Here is a 27404-nt window from a genome sequence, read left to right as displayed (position 1 = left end):
CTATGTGGAACTGGAGCAGATACTGCTCTTTTCCAACTTGTGGGATAGCGGCATACCATAAGTGGGGAGAACATTGAAGAGCAAGTATGGTTTTGTGAAGGGCAGCAGCTCCAAGTGGTGGGGGACGAAGGAGAGCGTGCTGGGTAGCCAGGCAGTGGTCAGCTGCCCTTGCAGCGGTGAGTAGTACCCCACGGCAGGGATGGTAGCAGTGAGCTTTCTTGGCATCAAGCTTGGAGCCTTTTAAGAGTAAAAATGAAGTCTCAGGTGAATCAATGCAGACTTTTAGTTAAATACAATTTACAATCAACCTTATCTATTTCCCTGGTGCTCAGTAATTAAGAAGAAGAGTTTAAGAAGAATAGACTCCCTAAACCCAGTAGTGTGCTGTCACTCATGTATCAAGGCAAAATGCCCTTTTTCTAGCCGTAGAAAAACTCCTGAGAGGGAAAGCGCATGTGCCAGCTCAGGTAATATTAACTGTCCTGGACTTGGCAAGGATGTAGATCGGAGGCAAAAATTGCTGGTCAACCTAACAAGGCTGGATGTTGTAAAGAGATACTGTCTATAATGAAACATGGCTTTGTCCCTGAAAATGTCATATTTCTTCCTGTTTAGGAAATTTCTGATGGTAAAGATATTTTCAATCAAAATATAATTTACAGGGAAGTGATTCAGAAGTAAAATGGGGAAGGACCATCCTGCAAGAAGCACCTCACATCATAGTTACAAAACAGAACTAATTTCATGAAGAAATGTGTTATTTAACCATATTTGGCGGGATTTCTCTTAATCATATTGAGATGTTTGTCTTTTCCAGTCCTTCTTCACTGGTATAGTCCCATGTGAAGGGATGACCTGGTGAATGACAGCTATCTCTCACTCAGTGGCTTTTTTATGCAGTCTCTGATACTCACTGTGATATATGACTTGGGAGCAGGGATGAAATCAACTTCTGTCAGATGCTGAAGGCCACCAAAGTTGCCAAATTTTTCATGTTTCCTCCACTTGGCTCTCTGGTTCTGGAACCAGATCTGGATACAGGCGAGAAAGAAAAGGTACAGAAATGAACAGGAGATGAAGGAGAAACTGCTCACATCCAACTAATTTCCCTATTCTCGAAGTGAACATCAGAAAACGTTGACCTCCAGCTCAGCAGAACCAGCGACTGAATCTAAAGGAAAACATTGAGCTTGACACAGCAGCTTTCACATTTCGCATGGCACATGGGATATGGGATTTGGGATGACATCCTCTTTTCTCTCGCAGCTCACAGAAGAGCTAGATCTTCCTGTGAAGGAGCTAGGATCTACTGGAAAGACAGTGTGGCAGGGAGGATTACATCTTCAAGGGCTCTCCTGGGGAAGCAGATCCTTTTGCGGTCAAAGCTTTGCAGCAGTCAAGGCAAATGGCATTCTGTTTTCCCTAGGAGGTGCAATTTGTTTCATGACATGGCTTTTTCACCCTGTTCCCAATTCCCAAACGCATAGACTGGGAAAAGACCCACTTAGATGTTTTGCTGGGCTGCAATAAAAATGCGTTGCCAGTGGAGATGTAGTAGAAGGGTTCTTTCAATATTTAACTGGTAACATTTTGAAGTTCACATAAGAGAACTAAGAGCAGACCCAAGGGGATCACTCAGCAGTCTGAGTATGTTATCTGACATCTCTTTTTCACTGGAAAGCAGACAGCTAAGTTTCTGAGGGGAATTTCTTTCATCTGACCAGTCTGGTTTCTGGCTGGGGTACTCAAGTAGTTAACTGTGCAGCCACTGTAGCGCATCTTGCTGCATTGCTGTGAAAAGTTGAATCCCCCTTCCACTGTAGTTTCTAGCTGGCTTAAGAACTTGCTGTTTGGACGTAAGCAAGTGTTTCACAGAAACACAAGGTGTTAGTGGTCAGAACCAGATGCTACTGGATGTAAATATATATGTATTTTAAACCAAATAATGAGCAGCTCAATAATTTCTACATCTGTTGCCCAGGAAGTAATGGGAATGTTAGGAGCCCTCTGCTATATTGCTGATAGTTAGCAGTATCTGAGGTTACTGAAAGGACAGTTTTGTTTATCTGGGTTTGCATGTGTTTGAGAACTGCTTAGTCTGTATAAACTGCTACAATCCCTTTCTACCATGCAGGAGTTATATGGTGAAACAGCACCATAAAAATGACTCCTCTTTACCAGCGACAAAGTGATTGAGGGCAGACAGGGGACTGAAGCCAAAACTCAACCTCTAAAGTGCTCCTTCCGAAGTCTGCACATGGGATAAAGTCCTCACTTCAGGATTTTTTTATTATTATTGTTTTTTATTTCTTAAAGGTGAAACAGTATTCACAGATCAACCGGCTCTTTTTTTGCCCATCCAGCTCTCCAATACTCTTACCCCTAAAATGATCTTTTGTTTTCTTGTGTTCCAGGACTATTAAATATCAACATTGATGACCCGAAGTGCTTCTCAGGCAACTTTTTAAGAACTACTGGAGGTAAGTCACCTAGATGTCTGGATTTAAAAATATCTGTCTGTAGCAGCTGCTGTTCAACATTGTCCTTATGGATAGGTGTTTCATCATTGTGTGATGCTATCACCTTACCTGACATTCCCAAGGAAAGAGCAGAAATTATGACTGAATATCTTTGCCATTTCTGCATTATCCCTGGCAGTCCCACAGTTTCTAGGAAGTAACAGATCTATATAATCGACTTTGATTGTTTGGTTTTTTGTTTTTAATGGACCTTTATTGAGTTTCTAACGATCCTTAATTTTCCCGACCAAAGCTTTGGCCTGTATCCTTCTGCTTTGCTTATGAATTTTTTATAATTTCTTTTTTCTAATATTTACTCATACAGCATTCTTCATTTTGTAGTAGGTAGGCATGCACACATGCAGGGATATAATTCCATCTATCCACTTAAACTGTTTCACAGCAATCATACCTTTGTTTCTTGATTGGAGGACACAAGGTTTTTCACAGTTACGAAATGTTTCACTTGGTTACCAATAGTTGCTCACTTGTTTTTTTGTTTCCAGTTAAATTACCTTTCTGAGATGATTTGGCTTATTCTGCTTTTAGCTGAGTCAAAACTATTATTTCAAAGTACCAAGAGCATATACAAACTCTCTGCATGCTGTTTTGTTTATATGTGACAAATACAATCAATCAAAATTATACCAACTTGTAACTTGTGCCTAAGATACTGCTTATTTTTAGTACTGTGTCTGGTTTTCCCTTGATCGCTGGGTTTACCTTGATTCCGAAGATGAGGCCAAACACAGAATTTCGTGTGTCATGTATAACACTGTGTAAATTGGGAATTTGCCATCTGCAGTTCATACATGAGGGGCTTTTTCTTCTTTTGTCTACGTCTCAGGTTGATGTTTCCCATGATAACTCTTCTTTAGTTTTCAGCCTACAGATTATAAATATTTTCTAAACAGAAGATTGCCCTGTTCTTTCATGTGATTTGCTGTTCTGTTGGGAACACTGACTAGTAGCCCGGCTTGTGCTTTACACCATTGGAAATGCATTGTGGGTACAATGATACCGTTAATGGGCATATTATGGCTATGCTGTTCCAATTCTCCCTGTCACCTAACCATGAAGAAATATCATCATGGTTTGTCAATAGTCGCAGACATGTCATAATCAATAAACTGCTTGGTGTTGAACTTTAATTGTTACAGTGGAATATGTGCATGGAATTACACTGATGACTCTAGCCTTATGGCAAGTATAGAAAGTGACTCATGCAAAAATCATCACAACAGTGCCTGGTAAACAACACCAAATTCCAATACACAGTGGAATGTATATTTTAATGTAGCAGATTTCATATGCAGTAAACATTTGGGGTCAATTCTAAGCACAGTCAGCAAGACTACATTACAGCTGGGGGAAACTGGATTAGTTTGCATGCACTGAAATTACAGCCAGGCTGTGATATCAAAATACAGAACATTAAGAAAGCATTTTCATTTGGGCAGTTATTTTTATTTTCTTGAAACCCTGTAGAAGATGGATGTGGATGACAGTTTGTACTGAATGTACATTAGTCTATAAAAGGTTGAAAAATGATTAATAATTATTTTCATAAATGGCCCTTCTGTCAGTACAGAGTCCAATAGGTTGCTCATAACCATCTGTAACTCCTATTTGCTATGCATTTAGTATGCTTAGAGCTCCTGTTAACCCTTTGATTAATCCCATTTGGTTAGTACCAGCTGAGTGACAAATACTTTTTTCCCTATTTGTAAAAGGAGAGCAGTGATACTGGCCTCTTCTGTAAGGTAACAGAGAGGTCACGTATTTCATTAGTGTTGTCAGCCAGGCATAAACTATTAAGAATGCACTCTGAATAAAGAATTGCTGCAGTGAGCGCAGCCTTTTGGAGACAAATGTACCTGAACTCTGGCTTCTGGGAGGTTTATCTTTGCTGCCAGTTGATTGCGAATATGGACATCTGGGTAGTGAGTCACTTGGAAAATCTTCTCCAGTTCCTGGAGCTGCTCGGCTGTGAATGTTGTCCGGATTCTCCGCTTCCCTTTCCTCTCAACTGTGTAAACAAGAAAAGGTGCATTGCATTTTATAGGAAAATGCCACAGGGCCACAAGAAGATTCAGAAATCCAGCAATCTCTGTAAATTGCTATGCAGGTGGGATGGAACCTCTAGCACCTTCTAGAGATATGCTTACAATAGGTAACTGTCTCCTGACCCAGCAGTGAATGTGAATGAATTCCTTTGCCATTCAAGGAGTCAAAGGAGCCCATTTGCAGTGCTAATTCCATGGATCCACTGCACGTAAAAGGCTAGAAACCCCTATGTATTTTAACCACATTAGCCTTGGATTTGTCATGAAATTCCATTAGTGTTGGATCAGCCTTTGACCCCTTTTTGCTCCTGTCACATGCACACATCTGTTGCTAATATGCAATCATGTATTAACTATTTCTGAAGAAACCCTTAATATAAACAGAATGGAAGAGTAGATACTGTATTTTGTCTTGGCGCTGTTCTCATGCCTGTAACAAATCACCATCTTTCAGCTCATTAATCTTCCATCCCTATCTTTTTCTGTCATACTGGTCTTACTAGCTTTCCTCAAGCTGTGAGGTATTTTATTCCATTGTCACTCTACTGATTTTCTCATCCTGCAATATCAGAGTACTCAAAATGCGTGAACGCTGTAGAGTAGTCAACCATTCCAAACCGATTGATATTTTCTTCCCATACCATTCCTCTGGCAGTATTTAGGCATAGCCAGCATTTTCACTTCAGTGTGATGGTGTCATTAAAAATGTTACCTTACGAAGAAAATTCATGGTATTCTCCTCATTGCACTATTCTGGTGCGGGGACTTTCTAAATAAGCTTAACCTTAAGAACTGCAAGGCCTTAAAAACCATGGAGCAGCCTATGGGGAACTTTGGCTGCTGTGAATTCCTAAGGGGACTCCTAGACTGCTCTATTCCTTCACCTGTGGTGGTGGGACCACACTAAACACTTTCCTCAGCACTCCTGCAGATGTGCTCGTACACCAGAGTATGTTATTCAAATCATGAACTCAGTATGCCACATGGTGTAAATTTGAATATAGTCTAGGTTGCTCTGAAATGATGCTTGAAGGGCTGATACCTTGCAAGGATGAGGAGAAAGGAGCAACAGAAGTGAGCTCTAGGGCAGATGATCTGCAGAACATGGAGTTCCGCCTTGTCCCAAAGCTGGAATCCTCTCTGGTGCACAAATGGCGCTGGAAATATCTTCCAGCTGATATTGAATGACCAGTGTAGAAAACTACCCCCTAAGTGTTGTGAGTCACAGGATTTTTTTCTGCTGAGCTTGGAAAACTGCAGCCTGATAGGAGCATAAAAATTCTAATATCACTTGTAACTGTGATAAGCTTGCTACTCAATGACCTGAAGTAATTGGCAATGACACCACATTGCTCGAGAAAATTACCTTTTTGAATAACTGCTTTGGTCTTACGTGGTCTCATGACAACTATCAATTCATACTATGTAACTAGATGCAATACACTTCCTAAAGGGAACAGTTAACCAGAGAAGACTACTTTAGTCCCTTAAAGAGACTTTTTGCTTTATGTGCCATTTTTGCTCAACCATTGGCATAAACTTTTCCTTTTGGATGCTAAAACAGTGAAAAAAGATAACTAAATACCTTGGCCAATACAACCTGGGCTCTGTGCCAATCAGAAAATGACATTTTTCGTTCTGTAATTGAAACCTCATTGTAACTCTGTTGAGAAAGAAAATAAGGGATTAAAAAAATCTGTCCACTGACTTAGTAAGAAGGTGCCTAGGACACAATACCTGGGGATCAGTAAGAGAATACATTCCATTGTATTTCATCTTCATTAAAACCTCTTGGGTACTTTGAAAGGAAACCAGATGTGTAAAAATAACTGAGAAGCATCATTTATCATAAATAACTGTCAATACTCATGCATCTCAGAAGCAGCCTAATGAAGATGATGTCCACCACAGTTAAATCTGTATCATTAGACTTTTCACTGGGCTGTGAAAGTACTACTCATTAGACTGCAGTGCTGGCTTCAGCCCCAAGAGAAAAGTGTTATTTACATTTAATCTTGCTCGCACTACTAGGGCAGAGATCTGAAATGAGAAATAATTTTGTGCGTTTATGCTGAATATAGCAATGGGCACCCTCTCCTAAGAAGCCCTGATTACAAAGCTGCATCTACTTGAACCTTCCCAAAAAAAGGCTGCAAGGGGGATTTATTGCTATATAGATTAAAAGGGAAATATCAGTGTTGATAATATAAATCTCAGGACACTATATGTCCCCTGTAGATATGAAAGAGCTAACAGTTCATAATGGTGTCTCTTGTCTGGAAGATTTCACCTCATACATCTCTGGTATGAGGCTGGCATCCATATCATTCTGGGAGATACTGCAGAGAGGCAAGTTTGAGCACCAAGCTCATATGGTAATAAATCTCTCAGCTGTATGTGTATCATGACAACATATGGTATTTAGATTCTCTAGCACAAGGCATTTCATATAGCAGATCTTGACAGCAAGTGAAATTTGCCCCAACCTTGTCACAGTCTCAGAAATTTGAGGCCTCCCTGAGGTGTCCTATATGTCCCCCTGAACACTAAGCTGAGCTCCTGCTTCTATGCAAGGTAGAAGACTGGCTCCGCAAACCTGGGTGAAGCTGCAGTCTACCTCCATCACTTCAAGAGTGGAGCAAGAGATCCAAGCTCAAACTGTGACGACCTCCTTGTTCCTGTGGTCTCCACTGTACATAAACATCTGGGATGCTGGCAGGGTTCTTGTCTTGCCAGGTTTTGCATACCCTGGCAGTCTATTCAAGCAATCAGAAAGCCTTCAGGAGAAAGAGAACAAACCTGCCCAGCTCCTGCAAGATTTCTGAGCTAGCAAAAAATCCCAATGTTCCTTTTAAAAAAAGTATTAATGAACTGAAATACAATTTCATGACTAAGCAAATTAAGAACCGTCTACATTTTAAAACCTAAGATATCACATAAAATAATAAGTAAAAAAGACAGATTTTAGTATTCCATCAGAATGCATCAGCCAACTGTATCAGCCCTCATTGTAGCAGACACCACACAAACAGCATCCATTAGTTCTTGCCTGTAAGCACATATGATGACATCTATCATCTCCTCTTCCTAATGGGGAATCAAGGCTAATGCAAGACTTTTAGTGCCCAAACCAGAAACTGCTACCTGAGCTAGAAAGGAATGGTTTACACTATTAGCCCATGCTAGCTGGGGGACCTCCATAGACATTATGTTCATACACATCAGAGACAATGATGTCGCTATCTGTCTTCGGTTACCACCTTAAGAACTTGTGGGTGCTGGCAGGGCACTTGATACAGAGCTCATTGGATTAATCAACCTAGATGATCTCAAGAAATCAGCTGCTACAAGCAATTCAATACCATCTCCACAGGGCCAAGGTGTGGAACAAACTCAGCACTGAAGATCATGAGTCTAGAAGGAGCTACAAAGTCTACCCTACAAAGAATATCAAAGAATGAGATGACATAGGTTGTGCATAGCTAGTGTAGGTTTGAGAAGAAACTTTTAGTTGAGCTGGAACATCTTACGGTACTTAGGGGGCAAAACCATTGCCTTGAACCACATAGTATTTTAAACCGTGCTGGAGATGGGATGGGAAATTGATCTATCAGATAATCTCTTACAGTATTCTGTCCCACTGGTACCTAAGAAGTGTCCAGGACTAGAGAGCATAGCTTCAGAGAGAACTGGTTTGTGAGTTTCTAGTGTCTCATAACACCTTTTTTGGTATGAAAATGACCCAGATAACTTGGTGATGGGCTAAAGAAACTCCCTGTCAGTTCAGTCTTATATCCTCCACATCTTTCCTTCTTGAAAGGTGAACTTTTTTACAGACGAGACTCTTATGTAAGGGAAAGGTCTACACAATGCTCAGAAGTGTCAATCCTTCTGAAACCAGATTTTCCAAACTGAAACTCATCAGATTAAACAAAATACAATAACATGACATCAGCTACGGGCCAGTAGAGACTGAAAGACAGGATTTGATTTCAACTGGAAATTAAATTGCTAACAAAATAGACTCCTGTGAACTAATCAAGGCTTTTGACAGTAGGAAATCCAGAAAAGTGCATTTTTTCTGTCATTCTATTTTTATTTATTATAAAACAACCCCTATAAAAATACAAAAAATCTGGGACTATACGTTAACAGTTTTTCTTGCAAGATAAAATTTTTTCTGACTGTAGTGTTGATACTTCTCTTTGCCTTGGGACCTTAGCTTAGAGATCCCATAGCAAACAACTGCATTCAGAATTACAGTCTAATAAAGAATGTGGGTGGAAGATACAAGGCTAGAAAGTGTTGGAAGTGTAACATTGGCTTTACAAACGTGGATCTAGAGTCTCTGGGGAAATAAGATTCTGTCTGAGTTTCCTGAGCTATTTTCTATGTAAAAGCTGTGGATATTCAAGTGTGTTTTTTTGCTCTCTTGAAAGTCACTTGCAGGTTAGCTGAAACCAAGCCTGAAAATATCAGGCAGCTAAATATGTCAGCATTTGCAGAGATACAGCTGTCTATACATTGTCTTGGCAATTGGAAAATTGGCATTGGAAGGACCAAGATTCTCTACACTGATAAAGCAGTATAGATCCTCTAAATTCAGTAACAGGCTCCATTTTTCTCTGCAGATCTGGCTTTATTACTAGGTCAGACGTGGAGCAAGTTGAAACATCTGATCTTCATAGAAATACAGATTCTTCTTGAAGGTGTGTGGTGAAACGGTGAGATCAATGGGTAAAAATTGCAGCAAATAAAATTCTGTTTGCACAACAGGATGGTTTCCACCATGAAGGTGGTCTGACATGGGCCTGGAGAGGCTGAGAAGTCTCAGTCCTTGGAGATATTCTAAACTTGACTGGACAAAGGCCTAAGCAACCTGATTTAAGCTGGCTGTGCTTCTAGCTGGGGTTGGGCAAGACAGTCTCCAGAGGTCCTTCCCAACTTACTTCATTATCTGATCTCTGACCTCCAAATTTCCACATGGAATGAAGCCTCACCCCTCATCATTCCTTTCCTAATGAGTGAGGCAATTTAAGGCTCTGATACTATGCATAGCTCAAGGAGTCTGATTTGCAATTGCTTGTTAACACAGTTTTAGCTTAGTGTATTACAACTTATTTCCACTGTCTAGTATAACACAGTCACAAGATATTAGAGGTATGAACAAACCAATAGTGAAGACTACTACTTGTACCTGAGTTTGCTAAGTAAAAGATGTGCAGCTGCACTAATGTTATGCTTGGGCAAATTCATTCTGGACTATAGTCTATAGTTGGCATATAGCCTATGGGACACCTTGTACTGATGTTTCTCAGCAGCTCTGTGTTCCTGAACCAGCCAGATAAATGCTACTTCAGGGAGATCTTTGCAATTGCATCTCCCATTTGCACTTAGCCAATTAGCAGTCGAAGACTACCGTATCAAGACTACTTGGTCTCGTTAAAAGGGTGCATACTTATCGCCTGTAGGAATAAAGAATTAAAAACCCAAGAGGAAGGCTGGAAGTCAGTGATGGCACATATTTGCTTTGGAGTACGTAATGTAGGTGGATAAAAGCTGGAGGGATCAGTTTATCTTGCTGCAATACTCTTTGGCATTTCTGGACAGATACCCTCTCATGGTATGCAATAACCAGATCCAAAGATTTTGCTGCTTCTTTGACAAGAAGAGAGAATGCAGTCACATAAGAAAGCAAGTGGCTTTAGCTACATATTCTCAGAAACACATTTTTCTTTATGTCACAAAGCTGTATCATTTGTTTCTCAAAAAGAAACTCAAGAGCACTGAAAAAGGGCTTCATTATATCTGGTTAAATTCTATTTTTCCTTTTTAGACCCTTTAAAAGGTGTTCCTCTGTCTCTTCTTTTTAATTCATCCCATTACACATATGTGGATTTCCCAGCCAATTCCTCTGTGTGGCTTTTCTGAATGTTGCTTCTTGTGGTGACACCCTGTCACCAAGCCTGTAGCAAAAAAAAACCCAATTGCAATTCTATTAGAGTTATTACAGGGTGCTGATGGCATCAGGACAAAATATGCTTGCCTGTGTACAGAGATGTGCCCATTGTAGTCCCTCTCCTAGTTAAGAAGGTGGCTTGTGGCTTTCAAAAGAGCTTGCGCTGCAATATTTAAGTGGGAGTAAGGCAGCGTGGTAATCTTTATTAAAGTGGCTTTTCTGCCTTTGTTAAGAAGAACTGGCATAGCCAGTGATACTGACCCTAATTGGATAGGTAGAATGTGCTCTGGATGGAGCCTTCTGCTAGCAAAATGCAGCATTTAGGATCCAGCTGCTGGCCGTTCAGGCACTGCCAAAGATAAGACAGCATGACTTGAACCTGCAAAGTCCTGACTTCTTCTCTTCAATCCACAACTCTCTGATGGAGAGTTGCTTCCACCCTGGCACTGAGTTCAGTGCCTAATCACCTGACAGCATGGCTGGAATGCGGGGAGGTACAGACTTTAGGTGGAATGAGCAGGGATTCTAAAAATACCAGGCTAGCGGTGATCACGTGAGCTTCTCAGTCTGCTTGTCAGAGCAGATGCTATGTATGAAACCATTCACTCAGAAGTTGGTGGTGGAGGATGGTGCTCACCATCAACTTGAGCCCCTGGTGAGTTTAACCCTTCCCATCTGCCTACAAAATGGTGACAGTGTCTACAAATGCTGCTGCCCTGAAATGGTGTTGTGTGTAACTCTGGCACAGCCAGCAGTCAGTGATGTATCTGGAGGAAGAAGCATGCAGGCCATGGTATGAGGGACCCTAACTGACAGGAGTGTGTGTTCAAATCTGTACGTAGGCTAAATGACCTGCACCTTCATGAACTCCTTCAGATCCAAATGGATTTGGGGTAGGTATATGTGTAGTTTCTCCATTCAGCTAAATCTCCAGCTTGTAATGTACTTTCTGTGAAGGTTCAGCAGTTGTCAAACTTCACCTTAAAAGCAGTGGCCAGCCTAATCCAATAATGGTTCTCACTGGGGAAAACAGGTTCCCCACCACTCTCTTCACACTGTTTGATCAACTGCCTTTGTTAGAAAACAGCCATCTGCCCATGGAGAAAGCTGAGCTTATTGCAGGTTGCAGGCAGCCTGTTTTTGACTGTTCTTTGTGGTTATTTGTACCTGCAAACCTCTAGACATCAATCAGGCATGCTTGTTTACATCCCTGCCTCAGAGTCTGCACTCCCTAGTTTCCCATTTCAGCATAAAACACTTGCTAATACAGTAGGTAAAAGCTTGCCCTCAATTTCAAAGAACAGTAATTAAAAGTACCAAATCCTGGGGATGTAATGAAAAATTCTCAGACGAATCTCAGGAGTGGTGCATCCCAGCAAAGAGGAAGTCAGGCAAAGATGCCAGGAGGCCTGCATGGATGAACCACAAACTCCTGGAGAAATTCCAACACAAAAAGAAAACCTAGAGGTTTTTCCCAGAGGATAGAAGCAGGGAGAGGATTACAGAGAAATTGTCCAAACAGCCAGGGATCAGGTTAGGAAACCTAAAGTCCTGATAAAATTAAGTCTGGTCAGGGACATCAAGGGCAACAAGGAAAGCTTCTATAGGTATGTCGATGGTAAAAGGAAGACTGGAAAAATGTGGGCCCTCTCTGGAAGGAAACAGGAGACCTGGTTACCTGGGATATGGAGAAGGCTGAGATATTCAGCAACATTTTTGTCTCAGTCTTCACTGGCAGGTGCTCCAGCCACACTGCCTAAGTTGCAGAAGGCAAAGGCAGGGGCTGGGAGAATGAAGAATCACCTGCTGTCAGAGGAGATCAGGACCATCTAAGGAACCTGAAGTGGACAAGTCCCTGCGACCTCCTGAGATGCATCTGCAGGTCCTGAGGGAACTGGTGGATGAAGTGGATAAGCCACTATCCATCATATTTGAGATTCCATGGCAATCCAGTGAAGTTCTCACTGACTGGAACAGAGGAAACATAGCCCCTGTTTTCAAAAAAGGGAAAAAAAGGAAGACCCAGGGAACTACAGGCCAGTCAGTGTCGCCTCAACGCCTGTCAAGTTCAGGGAGCAAATCCTCCCGGAAATTATGCTGAGGTATATGGAAAATGAGGAGGTGATTGGTGACAGCTAGCACGGCTTCACAATCATGTCTGACAAATTTGGTGGCCTTCCATGATGGGGTTACAGCATTGGTGTATGTGGGTCAGGGCAATCCCAAGCACAAATAGAGGCTGGGCAGAGAATGGATTGAGAGCAGCCCTGAGGAGAAGGACTTGGGGGTGTTGACTGATGAGAATCTCAACATAAGACACTTCAGTGTATGCTTGAGCCCAGAGACCAGCCATATCCTGGGCTCCATAAATAGGAACGTGACCAGCAAGTTGAGGCAGATTTTGCCCCTCTGCTCCACTCTGGTGAGACCTGGTAACTGCAGTAATGCATCTTGCTCTGGGACCCCCAAAATAAGAACGAAGTTGGAGCGAGTCCAGAGGAGGTCCATGAAGATGATCAGAGGGCTGGAGCACCTCTCCTGTGGAGACAGGCTAACATAATTGAGCTTGTTCAGCCTGGAAAAGAGAAGGCTCCAGGGAGTCCTTATTGCAGCCTTTCAATACCTAAAGGGTCCTACAAGGAAGCTGGAGAGGAAATGTAGTGACAGAACAAGGTGGAATGGCTTCAAGCTGAAAGAGGGTAGATTTAGGTTGGCTATGAGGAAGAAATTCTTCACTATGAGGGTGGTGAGACACTGGCACAGGTTGCCCAGAGAAGCTGTGGCTGCCCCATCCCTGGCAGTGTTCAAGGCCAGGTTGGACAGGGCTCGGAGCAAGCTGGTCTAGTGGAAGGTGTCCATACCTTCCACTAGAAGGGGTGGCAGGGGGGTTGGAACTGGATGAGCTTTAAGGTTCCTTCCAATGCAAACCATTCTATGATTCTGTGATACTCATCTAGGAGAAGCTAAATAAGTACTCATAAGGCCTTTGAAATAAGCTTATCAAGGTGTTCAATCAGCTTTACAAATGGTCACATTACACAGATTTGACTAGCAGGAACAAATTAATCTCTGGCTCCTGTGTAATATACCCTTTGGATCCAGAGTTCCCAGGAAAGCAGAGGCTGACAGAGGAAAGCATTGAACGCTAACATTTGCTCTAAGTAAAAAAAAATAAAACCAAATACAAAACAATCCAAAACCACAAACCCACAAAGAAACAATACAAGCAGTATTTATTATAGTCCTCCAACTGCTGACAGCTTTGCTTTCTTCGGTGCTCACTCGTATCAGTGAGACTTCTATGTGAACAGAATCTGAAGGGTGGGAGTAAAGGATTCAGGTTTCATGCCTTTCTTTTAACATCCAGGGTGTGACTATAAACAGTCAATCTTCAAAGAGGGAGAAAAGCAAAGAACCAGCCTCCAACAATGCCTCAGGTAAACGCACCAAAACAAGGTCAATGGTCTGCTGCACTTCTAAATGTATACAGGAATACTGCACTTCAGAGACACATGGCTGCAGGGTCTATTCATGCTGATAAACAGAAGACTGGTAAGACAGCTAATGGCAGCCAAATTATATATATAGGCATTTATTTTTTCCTTCTGCTTTTCCTTTTCATTTAGAATTGCTTCCTTTTGTTCTGCAGGATAATGGGATGCTTATGCCCTTTCTTGCAGTCCCTTTGGCATATTCTGGGCAGCCGATATTTATTTGGGATTGTGATTACACAGTGCTTCATAGTCTCTTGGCTGCTTTATAAATGCATTAAGATAAGTCAGCATATTGGGGAAAAGAATGTTCTGCAAGAGATAAACCATGCTGTTTCACAGGGCTACATGGATTTAACCATATTGTCCACAAGTGAACAGTACAAATTAATTTATGGAGTTAGAGAGAACATTAACACTAAGCTAAAGATGCATGCAACTGACATCAGTACAGAGGGGACATGACTGACTTACACTGGAAGTTCTCTGGAACTGAGATCATCTCTAAATTTCCCATTGTCTTTATAATTGCCGTCAGAATTTGTCAGTATGCTTTGGGATCAAAGATACTATTATAATAATAAAATAATTTGATTAATAAAAAGATCCCTGGGCTCCCAGGCAGCAATGGGCAGAGAATTTCTGCTATGGAAATATTTGGGTGATAATTGACTCATTACGGCATCCTCCTCTACAGTGAATAAAGAAGACATGAGCTGCAGGAAATAACACATTCTGGGTTTTCCAATGGCCTAAAACCCTCCATTTCTGCTGGAATTAGGAGTCAGCTCCATTTATTGAAGCCTGTTCTACCTTGTACTTGAATTATTTCTCAGAGAAGAAATCTAACAAGACTGGGCATCTGCCAGTGCCTTAAGGTGATGCTGCTATCTGTCTGGCTTCTCCAAGGTAAGGACTGCTCCCTCGCTGGAGTAAAGGACTGCAACTATTGCCTATGTGCAGTGCTGGGCACACTCATTTGGATGTAAATAGTTACAGCACACACACATGGATGTATGCAACCAGACCCAGCATGTGTAGAACACATTGCAAAAGAGTTGCCCGTAAGGAGGTGAACTAGGCTGGGATTTTGTACATGGCAGTCTCCAGCAGGTCACTCAGGCATGGGGGCAGGTAATCCTCTCAGGCGCCAGCATTTGGCTGTCGTGAGCTGGTCAAGTCTCAGGGTTGTCATGTAGGACAGAGAGAAGGAATTAAACGGAAAGTGGGAGCTCGCAACCTGGGATGTGTTGCTGTGACGCTGACTGACAGCCACAAGAGTTTGCCCTCCTTGTTCTTCAGTTTTGAAGACCCTAGCAATGATGGTTGTACATAGCAAAGCAGCAGCAATTAATCATTTCCCAGACAGCTGCCCCAAGCACAGTCTGTACCCAACTCCAAAGTAAGGCCTCTCTCAGAGTGGTCTCCTAAACCAGATTTTATAAGCACTGCTTCCCAGGAACGAGGTTTTCTGAACAGGTTCTGCTGAGATTTTCATGCAGAACGCTACAGGTGAGAGCACCCAACATTCAGAACAAAGGCTTCCAAATTTAAATGGGAGCTTAGCAAAACTAAATGTCACTGTCAGCATGTCTCCTGCATGTGAGGGCTTTTACCTTTCTTCTGCTTACGATGCAGCCTCTAAGTTCAAAGTGCAAGAGGCATTGCTTCCTGTAAATGGTTTGTGATAAGGGCATAAATCTGTTAAGTTTAGAAGACACTACATTTCTAAACCACTTTGCCACAGAAGGCATTTTTTGGGAGAAACAAATTTTTAGGAACACTACAGAGTTACAGAGTTTGCTGGAAATACCCTCCAAATTCACACAACACAATTGAGGTGCTCTTGCTATCTCAGACTACCTGCCCATGAAAGGCATATTGTCACAGCCTCCTCCCCATCTTTCTCTTCCTATCCAGAAAAGCACCAGGCAAACCCCAGCTCTCCTGCCACCAAGGTGATTGCATAGCACTCTTAATTTCTTCTGCTCTCTGATAACAGTACAGATGTGTAGTCTTAGCCAGAGCCTAGTGCCCTTCCTCACAAATTATGCAGCTGTTTTACAGAAATAGAGGTGGGCTGTGAGAAAGAGGAAAGGGAATGCCCAGCCAAGGACTTCTGGTGTCTTTCACATCAGAAAGTTCTCCTGGTGCAGAGGGTTGGTGCCATTGCCCTGGGCACCTGTTGGCATCCTCAGTGTAGATGTAAGAGAGGTCCTGGGGATGCCTCCATGGTACATGCTATGGGCATTTGGCAGTGCCCTTGTGCCTTGTTAGATGACCAATAACCAGACTTTAGTTACCATGCCAAGAGTATTTCTGAAACACCACAGAGTTGATAGGCATGGAAACAGAAGTTAATCAGCACAAAATGTAAGGATTAGAGACTGTTTTCAAGGGTGGTGCAGTCTACCTCTCCTTCAGGAACTTCTACTGACCTTGTCTGACAAAGATGACTCATGCCATAGCCAGAGGCAGGAGAAAAAGAGCCGCCAGCTCTTCTCCCCTAATGTAAAATAGAGAAAGGAGGCTGAAGCTTATGATGCTGGAAAGGATTTTAAGCCCAGGCCTCCAGCTCTCTGCTAAGAATGACACAGGGCATGAACAGGATATGAAACATCACTGTGCACTGCAGGGAAAATGCCAATTCAGTGCTTCAGGATCTTCCCCCCTCCTTGAGCCAGTTTCTATCAAAGGCTCAGGAACTGCAGGAACCATTAGCCTAGAAAATGGCAGATCATTAAACCTCTGCTTGGTTTCAAAACCCCACTGCCACCAGGGAACAGAGGGATTTTGTTTAAAATGCCTTTAAAATATGTTTCCATTGAAAGGGCCTGCTCAGATTGGCTTGGTTTTGTGTAGATAATTACATCCTCCCCAGCCTGCTTTGCTGATGAGGCTGGTACCAACCACTGTGCTGGTCAAAGAGGCTAAGTGCTGAGTTGGGATAGCTGCTTTCCTCCTCTATCATCCTGGGAAAGCCACCAGCCAGCTCCAGTGTAATCCCTGTGGCTGGGGACTCCCTCCTGCATGAAATATACTCCTTTTTAGCACTCATGGGCAACTCCAAATGCCAGATACCTACAGCCCTAACTCTTCTGTGAGGAGCTTGATTTTGCCCTGCTGCCATCAGCTGCATGCAGCTTACAGGACAGAGATAGGCTAAAATATCCAGTTATCTTACAAGGCTTCTGTCTGTGTCAAGACAGACACTGTCTCATGCAGGAGAATGAGGTGACAGCAGCTCATCACAAGACTTGTGTATACCATAGCAGCAGCAGCAGGAACAAGGCTTTTCTTTCAAATGTATTTCACAGAGAGAAATGTTTCCTTTGAGAACTTGCAGAGTATGGGCTGAGGAAGATGTGTGAATCTCAGTGGAGCCAGCTGAACAACTGCATCTGTGGTCACATGAGCTCTATTAGGAGTCTTCCATGGCCTTAACTGGAATTGCCTTTTTCTTTTCTTTCAGAAAGGAGTGAATAATAACAAACTATGCAGGAAACACCTTATCGATGCTGTTGAATTGTTTTCTGGAGTGTAGCATGATAATCTGTATTAACCTTTCCTAAACTCCAAAGAACTTAAAGCACTTTTGGCCACAAGCTCCTAATAAACTGCAGTCTATCTGTTAGGGACTTGTCTTGTTCAGGTATCATGCACCCTGCTTAGTTTAAAGACTCTGTGCAACACACTGGCAAAATATATTTGTATTGCCCTTTTCTTTGGTTAAGAGATATACTGCTGTTCACCAGTTCTCACAACTAATGAAATTACCAGACCTGCCAACATGGCCGGGCTTGAAAATTGTGCCTGGCCCATCCTGCATGCCAGACCTGTTGCGCATGGACAGTTTGCCTGTGTGCATGTGGATGACCTCATCACCTGCACAGTGGGTCCAAGGTGTATGGAACACACAGAGCTGATTTGTCATGTTCAGTAGCCTTGTTCCCTGCATTGTGCAATGCCCATTTGCCAGGAAACGAACCTTGCACAACCCGGGAAGAGACGCTGCTGAACATGGTAACTCTGTAGATTGCCACCCCAATAGGAGGGCAATAAACACCCCAAGCAGTCCCTATAACTAAAATTGGTAGAGTTGGCAGGCCAGATCTAGATCTTTAGCTCAAAGGGTGAGTCTTACGTTTTCAATGGCAACGCTGAAGGATCATCCCTGTGACTCAGCCATATTTGTGATGTCTATTACTAGGTATTGCCACGTACATCACTGTAAGATAACAGCTGTGGTTTTGGGTACTCTGGGAGAAAGTTTGGATGTAGAAGCACTCACCATGAAGTGGATGGTCCACTGGAAAATCACATATCTGATCTTCCTCTTCCTCGTGTTTTCTTTTGCCTTCCAGGTGTTGATGTTGTGCGTCCTCAGCCAGGAGGGAAGCTGGGCTGTCAGTAGGTCTTCTGCAGTGAGCTGCTTGCATATTCTTTGCCCTGGCTATGGGTGTCGCACACATGGCAGGGAGAAGCATTTTGGCTGAATATAAGTCACAGTCTAACTGACTCCTGCTGCTGGAATCTGTGAAGGACATAGCACAAAATAGCTTTGAATAAACCAGCCATTGTTCAGTGCATCTTCCACTTTGTGTGAAAAAATAGAAGCATGGATGTGGGCTAAATACTTTAGCATTCAAACCTGATAATATTTAAAATGGCCTTAATCCATCTATGCTGCTCATCAATGCCAAGATGAACCCATGTTGCAGAGGCATGATCCTGACGAATTTGACCCCAAAATCCAGCCTGTTCTCTGCTTCCTTCCACCTTAAAACTTTCAATGGTCCTTGTGGAATATTTTCAAGAAGGGACTGTAGAAGTAAGGAGGCACACCCAGTGTCAAGAAAGCTCAGCTTCCCTGTCGGTACCCAAATCAGTGACTGCCTTTTCTAACAACTGGGAAGTGCAGTAGATGTGGCGTGCTCTGAAAATCTGTCAGCAAGATCACTATGGAATTTGCTGTATGTCAAATGCTTTTAAAAATTGTTCCTTTCTTAAGTGTCCCTGTAGGTACATCTACCCTACAGGAAAATGAGCCAGAATAAGCTGAAGGTCATTGTCTTCCCTGATTTAGGTCCATTTGTCCTTTCTTCTACATCTGGGCTGCCTGCCTCTCAGATTTAGGCACTGGATAATTCTAAAAGCATCCTTTGCCCATGATGTCAACATTACCCATCTGCCTTTATGACAGGTGACACTGGTGATACCTAGAAAGGTACTGACAGCCAACTTATCTTCATGAAATCCCCTGCATGCTCTTGTTGACAGGACAAACATAAGAGAAGTACATATTGGCCCATTTTCAGGAAGTGCAGCCATATGGTTATCTTAGATTTGAGCATGGGCACTACAAACAGTCGCTATGGGAGCTTAAGGTAACCTCAGTAGCAGCCAGTGGTGACATGTACTAGGACTCCTGTCACTGATTGGTGATGAAATTGGTCGCAGAAGCCATAATCTTTCTTCTGCCTCATTACAAACACTATCATATCTGTGTGTACAGGGGTAGTGCAAATATCTTTCAAATTAGTTTTCTGCACATGTGGATGTACTGAGACACTTCTTTAAGAGTAAGCTGAGCTTGAAAAGACATACACTGAAGTATAACATGCTGGGAAGCCTCATTGTTGAGGCTGGGGTCTGTCGGTGGCTGCTAGTATCCCAAGAGAGGATGCTAGACCAAATACTCCCACTCTTTCACCCCCTTTCTTCTACACTAAAGCCTTACCATAATCCCTAGTTCCTAGTGCTTTATGTGCTGCCCTTGATAGATGCAATCAAGGCTTGACTCTTCAGAGACAAGATAACTGGGTGTGTGCTCTTTTAATGGCAAACCTAGAATTTGACCTAGTCTTCCTCCATACCTGGATTTCTTTGCTGGGAAAGGCAGAGGAAGAGGCAACACATAAACATAATGGACCCATTAGGTTCCATGGCTAACATAACACTGAAGTGAATGTGACAGCACAGGTTTGGCTGCTGTTACCACCAAAGAACTTTAAAATTTTAATGCAGTAATGGACTGCAAGCATCTTTTTATTGAGCAGTTACCCATACCTAGGTTCTGGGGTTTGCAGCATCTGTGGCTGTTCCCCTCTCATATCTAAATAGCAGCATGCATGAATCCCAACAGGTTATACTGGAAGAAACCCCATTATTTTAATACATATTTTACTTCTGGTGTATTGGCAAAGAATAGAGCTTTTTAGACTTGTCAAGAGCTTTATTTTCTGAACAAATAACAGTTCTATTTGTAACCAGCCTTGGAGCAATGATAATTATAACATCCGGAGACAAAGTGCCCCTTTTTGCCCTCAGTGAAAGCCCACACAAGAGGAATTTTACAGAGGGCTGACAGTGACATGAAGAAAATGCACTTACAAAAGCACTGGAAATTAGCCAAAGCCTCATGTCAATAAAGGATGACTGTTCAAATGTTATCTTTTCAAATTATCACCAATCTTTGGGTAAACTTCTAAACACAATTGCCTGCAAACCTTAAAAACCTGGTATGAGGTCTTCCTCTGGGTTTGAGGCGTATTGTGCAAAATGAGGTTAATTTAATTCCTTTTGGATTAACTAGATTTGAGTTTTCTGGTAAGAAAACAGGTGAGGTTTTGAACAATATTTGCGGAATGAAGGAGAGGGATAGACCTGGCAGTGGTCACTGGCTTGTGGCTGGTGTTAAATAATTTATTCAAGAACTCAGAGAACATTAGTGTTGGCATAGGTTTTTATATCTCAATCCCCCATCCCTAAATTAAGGACTAGATGCACTCCTTTATTAGATGTAATGCTGAGAAAATGGGTATGCTACAGAATCAGTGGTGCTTATATCCTACAGTAATGAAGAACGTAACAGTACCTGAGCAAGGTGCTCTTATGAGCAGTGATTAAAGCTTTCTGAGAATGACACTGGCATTTTCTAAATTATAGAAGACTTCTCACATATCCTCATCCTTCATACACAACTTCCCTCCCTCTGATTTTTTTTTCTGAGATGCTTACATACCCCAGTGATGAGCACAACTTTTGTGTGTGCATGGATGGAATAATTATAGACTGAAGAGGAGAAAACAGGGAGGGAATGGAAGACTGTCCTCGGCAGATGGGAAAATACCAATGTCGCTGTGAACCGGTGAAAAGGAGTGGGAGGATCGGTTGCTTGAGATAGAAGCAGTAAATTAGAATGCTATGAACCCTAAAGAGAGTCAGAAAAGATCAAGAAGTTTTCTGGAGGATAAGATTGAAGGTAGATGATATTGAGTTTAAAGCACATATCTGAGACTTAGGAGCCCTAAAGTCTAGTCCTGTTTGCATTGCAACCTTCTCTGGTGCTTGTTGTCCTGAACAAGCAAGGAAACTGTCTGAAATGATAACTCTTTAGGCCAGCCAGTATTTTTTAGTGCATATTCATGTGACTCCAGCAAAGAGCTATGAAAAATACCTACAGGTTGGCATGGGGTAAAATTTCCTCCAATTAATGCAGTTTTTTATTTTCCTTTTCTTTTCTTTTCTTTTCTTTTCTTTTCTTTTCTTTTCTTTTCTTTTCTTTTCTTTTCTTTTCTTTCCTTTTCTTTTCTTTTTGTTTCGTTTCTTTTCTTCTTTTCTTTTCTTTTTTTCTTTTTTCTTTCCTTTTCTTTTCCTTTTTTCTTTTTTTCTTTTTTCTTTCCTTTTCTTTTCTTTTCTTTTCTTTTCTTTTCTTTTCTTTTCTTTTCTTTTCTTTTCTTTTCTTTTCTTTTCTTCTTTTATTTCTTTCTCTTCTCTTCTCTTCTCTTCTCTTCTCTTCTCTTCTCTTCTCTTCTCTTCTCTTCTCTTCTCCTTTTCTCTCCTCTCCTCTTTTCTCCCTTCTCTCTCCTTTCCTTTTCTCCCTTTCCTTTCCTTTTCTCCCTTTCCTTTCCTTTTCTCCCTTTCCTTTCCTTTCCTTTCCTTTTCTCACTTTCTTTCCTTTTCTTTTCTCCCTTTCCTTTCCTTTTCTCCCTTTCCTTTCTTTTCCTTTCCTTTCCTTTCCTTTCCTTTCCTTTCCTTTCCTTTCCTTTCCTTTCCTTTCCTTTCCTTTCCTTTCCTTTCCTTTCCTTTCCTTTCCTTTCCTTTCCTTTCCTTTCCTTTCCTTTCCTTTCCTTTCCTTTCCTTTCCTTTCCTTTCCTTTCCTTTCCTTTCCTTTCCTTTCCTTTCCTTTCCTTTCCTTTCCCCGTTCCCTCTCCTCCTTTCCATTTTTTTTTCTTTTTTTCAGGGATGGCTATGACATTTCAGCCTGGCACAACATGAGACACTTTTTACGGTCATGCACAGAAATTACTTTGACTTGTGGCTCAAAATGGTCTTTTTAGTTTAACTTTCAATACATAAGAAAGGATGGGAAATTTCTCACAAGATAGTAAGATTTCCTTTTGGAATTGGGAGGTTATTTCAGGTGGCCTAAGCTCCATTTAAGCCTTTCTGTGTAATCACTGGAGAGAAAGACCTGTTGTAGGCATAGGGCTTATGACTTTAGGATCTTACTACGGCTGTGAACAGATAAGTCTGTCACTGAGATATGCAAGCATCTTTTTGTTGTGCTGTTTTTCTCTTGCTTCTATACCTTTTTTTAAGGTGGATTGTTTTGCCTTGTAATAGGTGGGGTGAACTGGTGATATTGGCCAGGTGATATCTGTTCAGTTTTATTCCTTCAGCTTGTTTCCTCTTTTGCAACAAAGCTGGGTGGAGTGTTGCTAAGGGTGAAGTAAACAATCACCATATTGACATTTGTGTGTGAAGCAGCAGTTGTATTCCTATTAATTTGCATGTCCTTAACATAATGGGGCATAACACAGGCAGAATGACAAAATTGCTGTATCTGTTACTGCTTTTACTACTAATTTCCCAGGTGTAATGTACACATCCCAAACTCTCCTGGACTTGATAAAGAACCTCCTGCTGGTGGAACTTCAGTGTTGGTGGAGTAATGAACCATTATTTCAGATGTACTTTTAAGCACATTGAAATCAATTTCCCAGGGATTTCAGAAGAAGGATTTATTCTGAAATAAGCCTCCTAGTCTTCTTTGTTTAAAATGAAAGATTTGGCACTAGGGAGGAGATCAGCACTTGGTGGATGCTTATTTGTGTCACTTGCAAAGGCCATGGTTACCCTTTTGAGGCATTGTGACAAAAAGAAGAGATGGAAAGCACAAACTGAATACTAAAATGTCTTCTTGTTCACTGTTCCTTTTTTAACTTAGTAAGAGTCTTTCAGTAGATGTCAGATCAACAGATGCAGTTTCAGGCCACCTAGAAGTTGTGTTTCTATGCAGTAAACTCCCTAAAACTGGAAAGTCACACACTCCTGGGAAGACTGCACACTCCTTATCCCAAGTCCCCCTGGAATTACACTCAGAAAAACCTGCAAACTTCAAAGTCAGGGCCAGAGATCTTCTCATACATCATCAAGTCCTGCCCCAGCTTTCCATGAGAGGCTGCAACTGTACATCACAACATTCTTTTGTTAAAGAATCACAGAATAATTTAGGTTAGAAGCAACCTCTAGAAGTCATCTGATCTATCACTCACAGGGTTTCTTGGGAAACTACTCCAGGGCAAACTTTGTGTCCCTCATTTCTGACATTCTGCATTTTCTGGTTCTTTGGTACTACCCATCTCCTCAGCTCTTAATTCTAGATTTAGACTTCAGGACAAGTGTGATCTCAGTACCTAGACTGCCTAGATTAGCAGATGAGCTGGATGATAATTTCTGGCCCTGGTATTTACCTTTTGGTAGCCATGAATATGTGTGTGGTGCCAGTTCGCTCTAGTATGGAACATGGCTTGGTTCAGATACATACCATATGAGATGTGGGAAATGTTCTTAAAATCCACAGTAAGTTATAACTCAGCTCTGACCTGTAATACTTCCTTCTTCGCTGAACAGTGCTGAACTGTTCTGGGGAAGGAGCTGTATGTGTGTCCCCTCCTGGAATTTCCAACAAGTTCCCTTGCGCATTTCAGCGCCCTGACCTTGGCCAGCACTGAGGCAAATTAGATATAGCTGACTATTTACACAACTTGTTTAATGGCAGTATTATATGGCATGAAGTTGAATGACTGATGAAATACAGCAATTATCCCAAGATGTACACCATAGGGTATTGCACTTCTGAAATAAATAAGCCTTATCTGCAAAAATCGGCAGTTCTGCTGGGAAAGCAAAGGGTAATAAGCCTAACTAGCAATTTGGTGTTAGTGAGAAACCAACAGTGAAAAAGGATTCATTTTCAGTCTTCTTTTTTTAAACACCCTTGGTCAATAGCAAAAGCAACGTACAACAACAGTTTGGAATATCTCTGCAGCTTTCCTGTTTGCCCAGCTCCAGTGACTGTTAAATAAATCTACTATTTCCATAAATTAACATTTTACATTGCCTTAAGTGTATTAACACAATCTTGCTTTCTAGCAGGGGAGAAAAGAGGTACTATATTGTCTTGTTACAGCTACAGTCTCTCTCTTGGCTAGGTGATGAAGCGAAGTCAATGGCAAGGCCTGGCTTTTCTGTCTGCATTGCTTTCAAGGTGAAAAACTGACCGTACTCTCAGGTGAAGCAATTTGGGATGAGACAGTACTGGCAGTGCAGTAATGCAGTCCTAGGAACCCATCATGTCCTGCATACAGATTTGTCAGACCTTGTGCTTGGAGCAGCACACTTAGCTGAGGCATACAGCGAAAACAGGCCTTCAACATATTGATCACAAAACAGACTTAATGTAAAAAGGTCCTGTCTCTGCCACGCTTCTCTGTTCCCAGAGAAGAGTTTCATGTTGTTAAAATGCAGTTCTATGGTCCATGCTATGAACAGCACTGACTTCATTTTCAGTGGTGTTATCTGTCTCACTTTGGATTCAGTGGCACAGAAACTGCCCTCTGGAAAGGACTTTCAGTTCACAAAAACTCACTCCCATGGATCTCACACCAGCATTTCCCACCCCCCCCCCTTCACAACGTGGCACCTGGGCTCCTTTGGCACTCGAGCCCTATTATGCTTGCACTAGGATCTGTTATATGTTGTCCACCCCTACAAACTACCAAGCTCTTACTTGTTTCAGGACCATATCTAAAACATAACCTGGGCCTGCTGTTGTTCCAGTCCAATATGCGCGGGCAGCTTTAGGAAGCCTCTAAGTGCTGCAGGCCTCCAACAGTACCAGTAGTGAAACAGCCAAGCAACGCTCACCATGGCAGCTTCAAAGATAGACAATCTTGTCTGTCTTCAAAGCTGTCCTTTCTTTGAGCAGCAGGCTGGACTTCCACACGACCTCAAGGGGTCCCATCCAACCTCAGTTATCCTATGGGTCTGTGAATATTCAGCAGCGTGCTATCCTTCTTCCCCACACATAGGTTTCTGTGGAAAGCTGTGGGTACTGGCACAAAGGCAGCGGTTGTGTACTCAGCCCCATGCCTGGGGCTCCCACAGCTGTGAGTTGTCTTGTGGGCTGGCTCTGCCCCATGGTTAGGAAACAAGTTCTGTGCAGAGTGAATGAAATTACCCTGTGTCAGAGCTGACCAAGAAAGGGCAAATCTTGTGCAAAGCACGGCTGAGAGGCAGCATTAGTGGGACTGGTGGCTAACATTACGGTAGTGAGTGAGGTGTTCAATTCATTGTAGTTTCCTTCCCGATTTAGGTCTTGTTTTCTTTCTAGTCCAGGTCAGTATCCACTTATGGACATAAAAAGAGCTGAAGCTATGCAAATAAACAATGATTACTTGGACTGCCAGGTTTTTGGAAAAAGTTTCTCCCTTACTGCTGGGTGATTCATCCAGTGTCCTGGGAAATGGGGTCCTGAACCATGAAAGAATGTCTCTGAGTTACAAAAATTGAAGCGGAGCCTTAAGCTTTTTTAAAAGCAGTTGAGCGAGAGGTGAGTGAAACTTTTCTGTCAAAACTACAGGTCATTTTCCAGTTAAGTGGATGTGTTTGTATGCTTAAAACATCCCCATTTCATGGATGATGTAAATTAAAAAAGAAGAAGGAATACTAAATCCTGAAAGTTCTGGCCATTGGTCTTTTTTTAAGGAAAATAAAAGAGAGAATTCTTTGGGGGTAAAAGTTCACTCAAGGCCAAAGTAACTAAACTGAGGAAACTGAAGTTAAAAAGGCTAATGCACTGCTGGTTTGCTAAGATTGAAGTCATGCTAGTTTTCTACTAGCTGGCTTTCTTTAGTTCACAAAAAAACCTAGCGTCCCTGATGATGAGAAATGATTAAACACAAATGCTTTCTCTTTTCTTGTTCCAGCAATTGAGTTCTAACACTCCTTAGCTACCATTACCTTTGCAGACCATTTCTCCTGCTTGAGGATGAGTAGTTGAATTTATCAGAGAATGGTACTAATGTGAGATTTGGCTGTAATTCTAGACAACAGTCAGCTCTTGATTTAAGTGAAACTGCAACAACTTCAGTATGTTTCAGCAGTTTTAGGTAACTTCCTGAATTTGAATGGCTGTCTTTCCTTATGACAGGGGATTTTTTTTTCTTTTAATAACAAGAATATTGTTTTTTAAAGGGACAGACACTGGGATGATGTTGTATTTTTTACTATAAGCAATTCTCACTGTTATTGAAGAGAGCTACCTGTAGTAACTGTTCAGGTTGCATACCCACCTCTCCAATGACACTGGGACTTCATAATGTGTAAAATCCCACCAAAGCCTGGGAACAGAGCCCAGTCTACAGCAAGGCTGAAAGCAAATTATTTTTTAAGGGTCATTTCTGTATATACAATTAACGATTTGTACCTGATTCGAGAAATCCTAGATTCCTACAAAAGCTAAAGAATAAAAATTCTACATAATCATAAAATCACAGAATGGTTTGGGTTGGAAAGGACCTTAAGATCATCTAGTTCTGCCCCCCTGTGTCAAATGTGATAGCTCTAGGGGTTAAAAAGAAAGGAGCATTTTCATTAAGTGTTATAATTGGTACTTACCAAAGGCCAGTGGTGACACTGCTTTTAGGGCTGGTGGTCTCTCTGCGTAGCTACTTCTGTTCCTGGTTTCCCTGCTTAGGGCAGTGCTGGCAGAAGGTTTCTTTAGGATCTCCTCTATGGAAAAGGACAGGCTGGGCTTCTCCTGGCCAGCACATCCCTGGGGGTCTGTCATCTTCTTGCCAAAGTGGCTACGGGGCAGAGAGTGCTCTCCTGCTCTCCTGGCTCTTGGTGTGCACCAGGACGCATGTGCCTGTCTCTCTTCACCCGTGCCCAGCCAACCTGCAGCAGCACTCGGAGGAAAAACAAAGACCACGCAGAGTGAGCACATGCGCCTGCTCCTCTCTCCTGACCAGCTTGGGACCAAGACATACGCTCCTGTGCCTGGGGAAGACAGCATTACAAG

General features: G+C 42.1%; 1 protein-coding gene across 1 annotated transcript; it reads right to left on the bottom strand.

The window, feature by feature from the left end:
• ISX (intestine specific homeobox) lies at positions 1-27173 on the bottom strand (the record flags this gene model as incomplete). The annotated part of the gene is made up of 5 exons (XM_080631700.1): positions 1-237; positions 915-1031; positions 4397-4548; positions 18327-18569; positions 27002-27173. 5 exons carry the CDS (start codon positions 27171-27173, stop codon positions 1-3), a joined length of 921 nt encoding a protein of 306 aa, XP_080487826.1.
• Positions 27174-27404: the final 231 nt, after the last annotated feature.

The sequence above is a fragment of the Psittacula echo genome (genome assembly GCF_963264785.1).
Source record: "Psittacula echo genome assembly, chromosome: 1".
Lineage (NCBI taxonomy): Eukaryota > Metazoa > Chordata > Aves > Psittaciformes > Psittacidae > Psittacula > Psittacula echo.
Note: the sequence above shows the minus strand (reverse complement) of the source record. Positions and strands in the feature narration are given on the sequence as shown.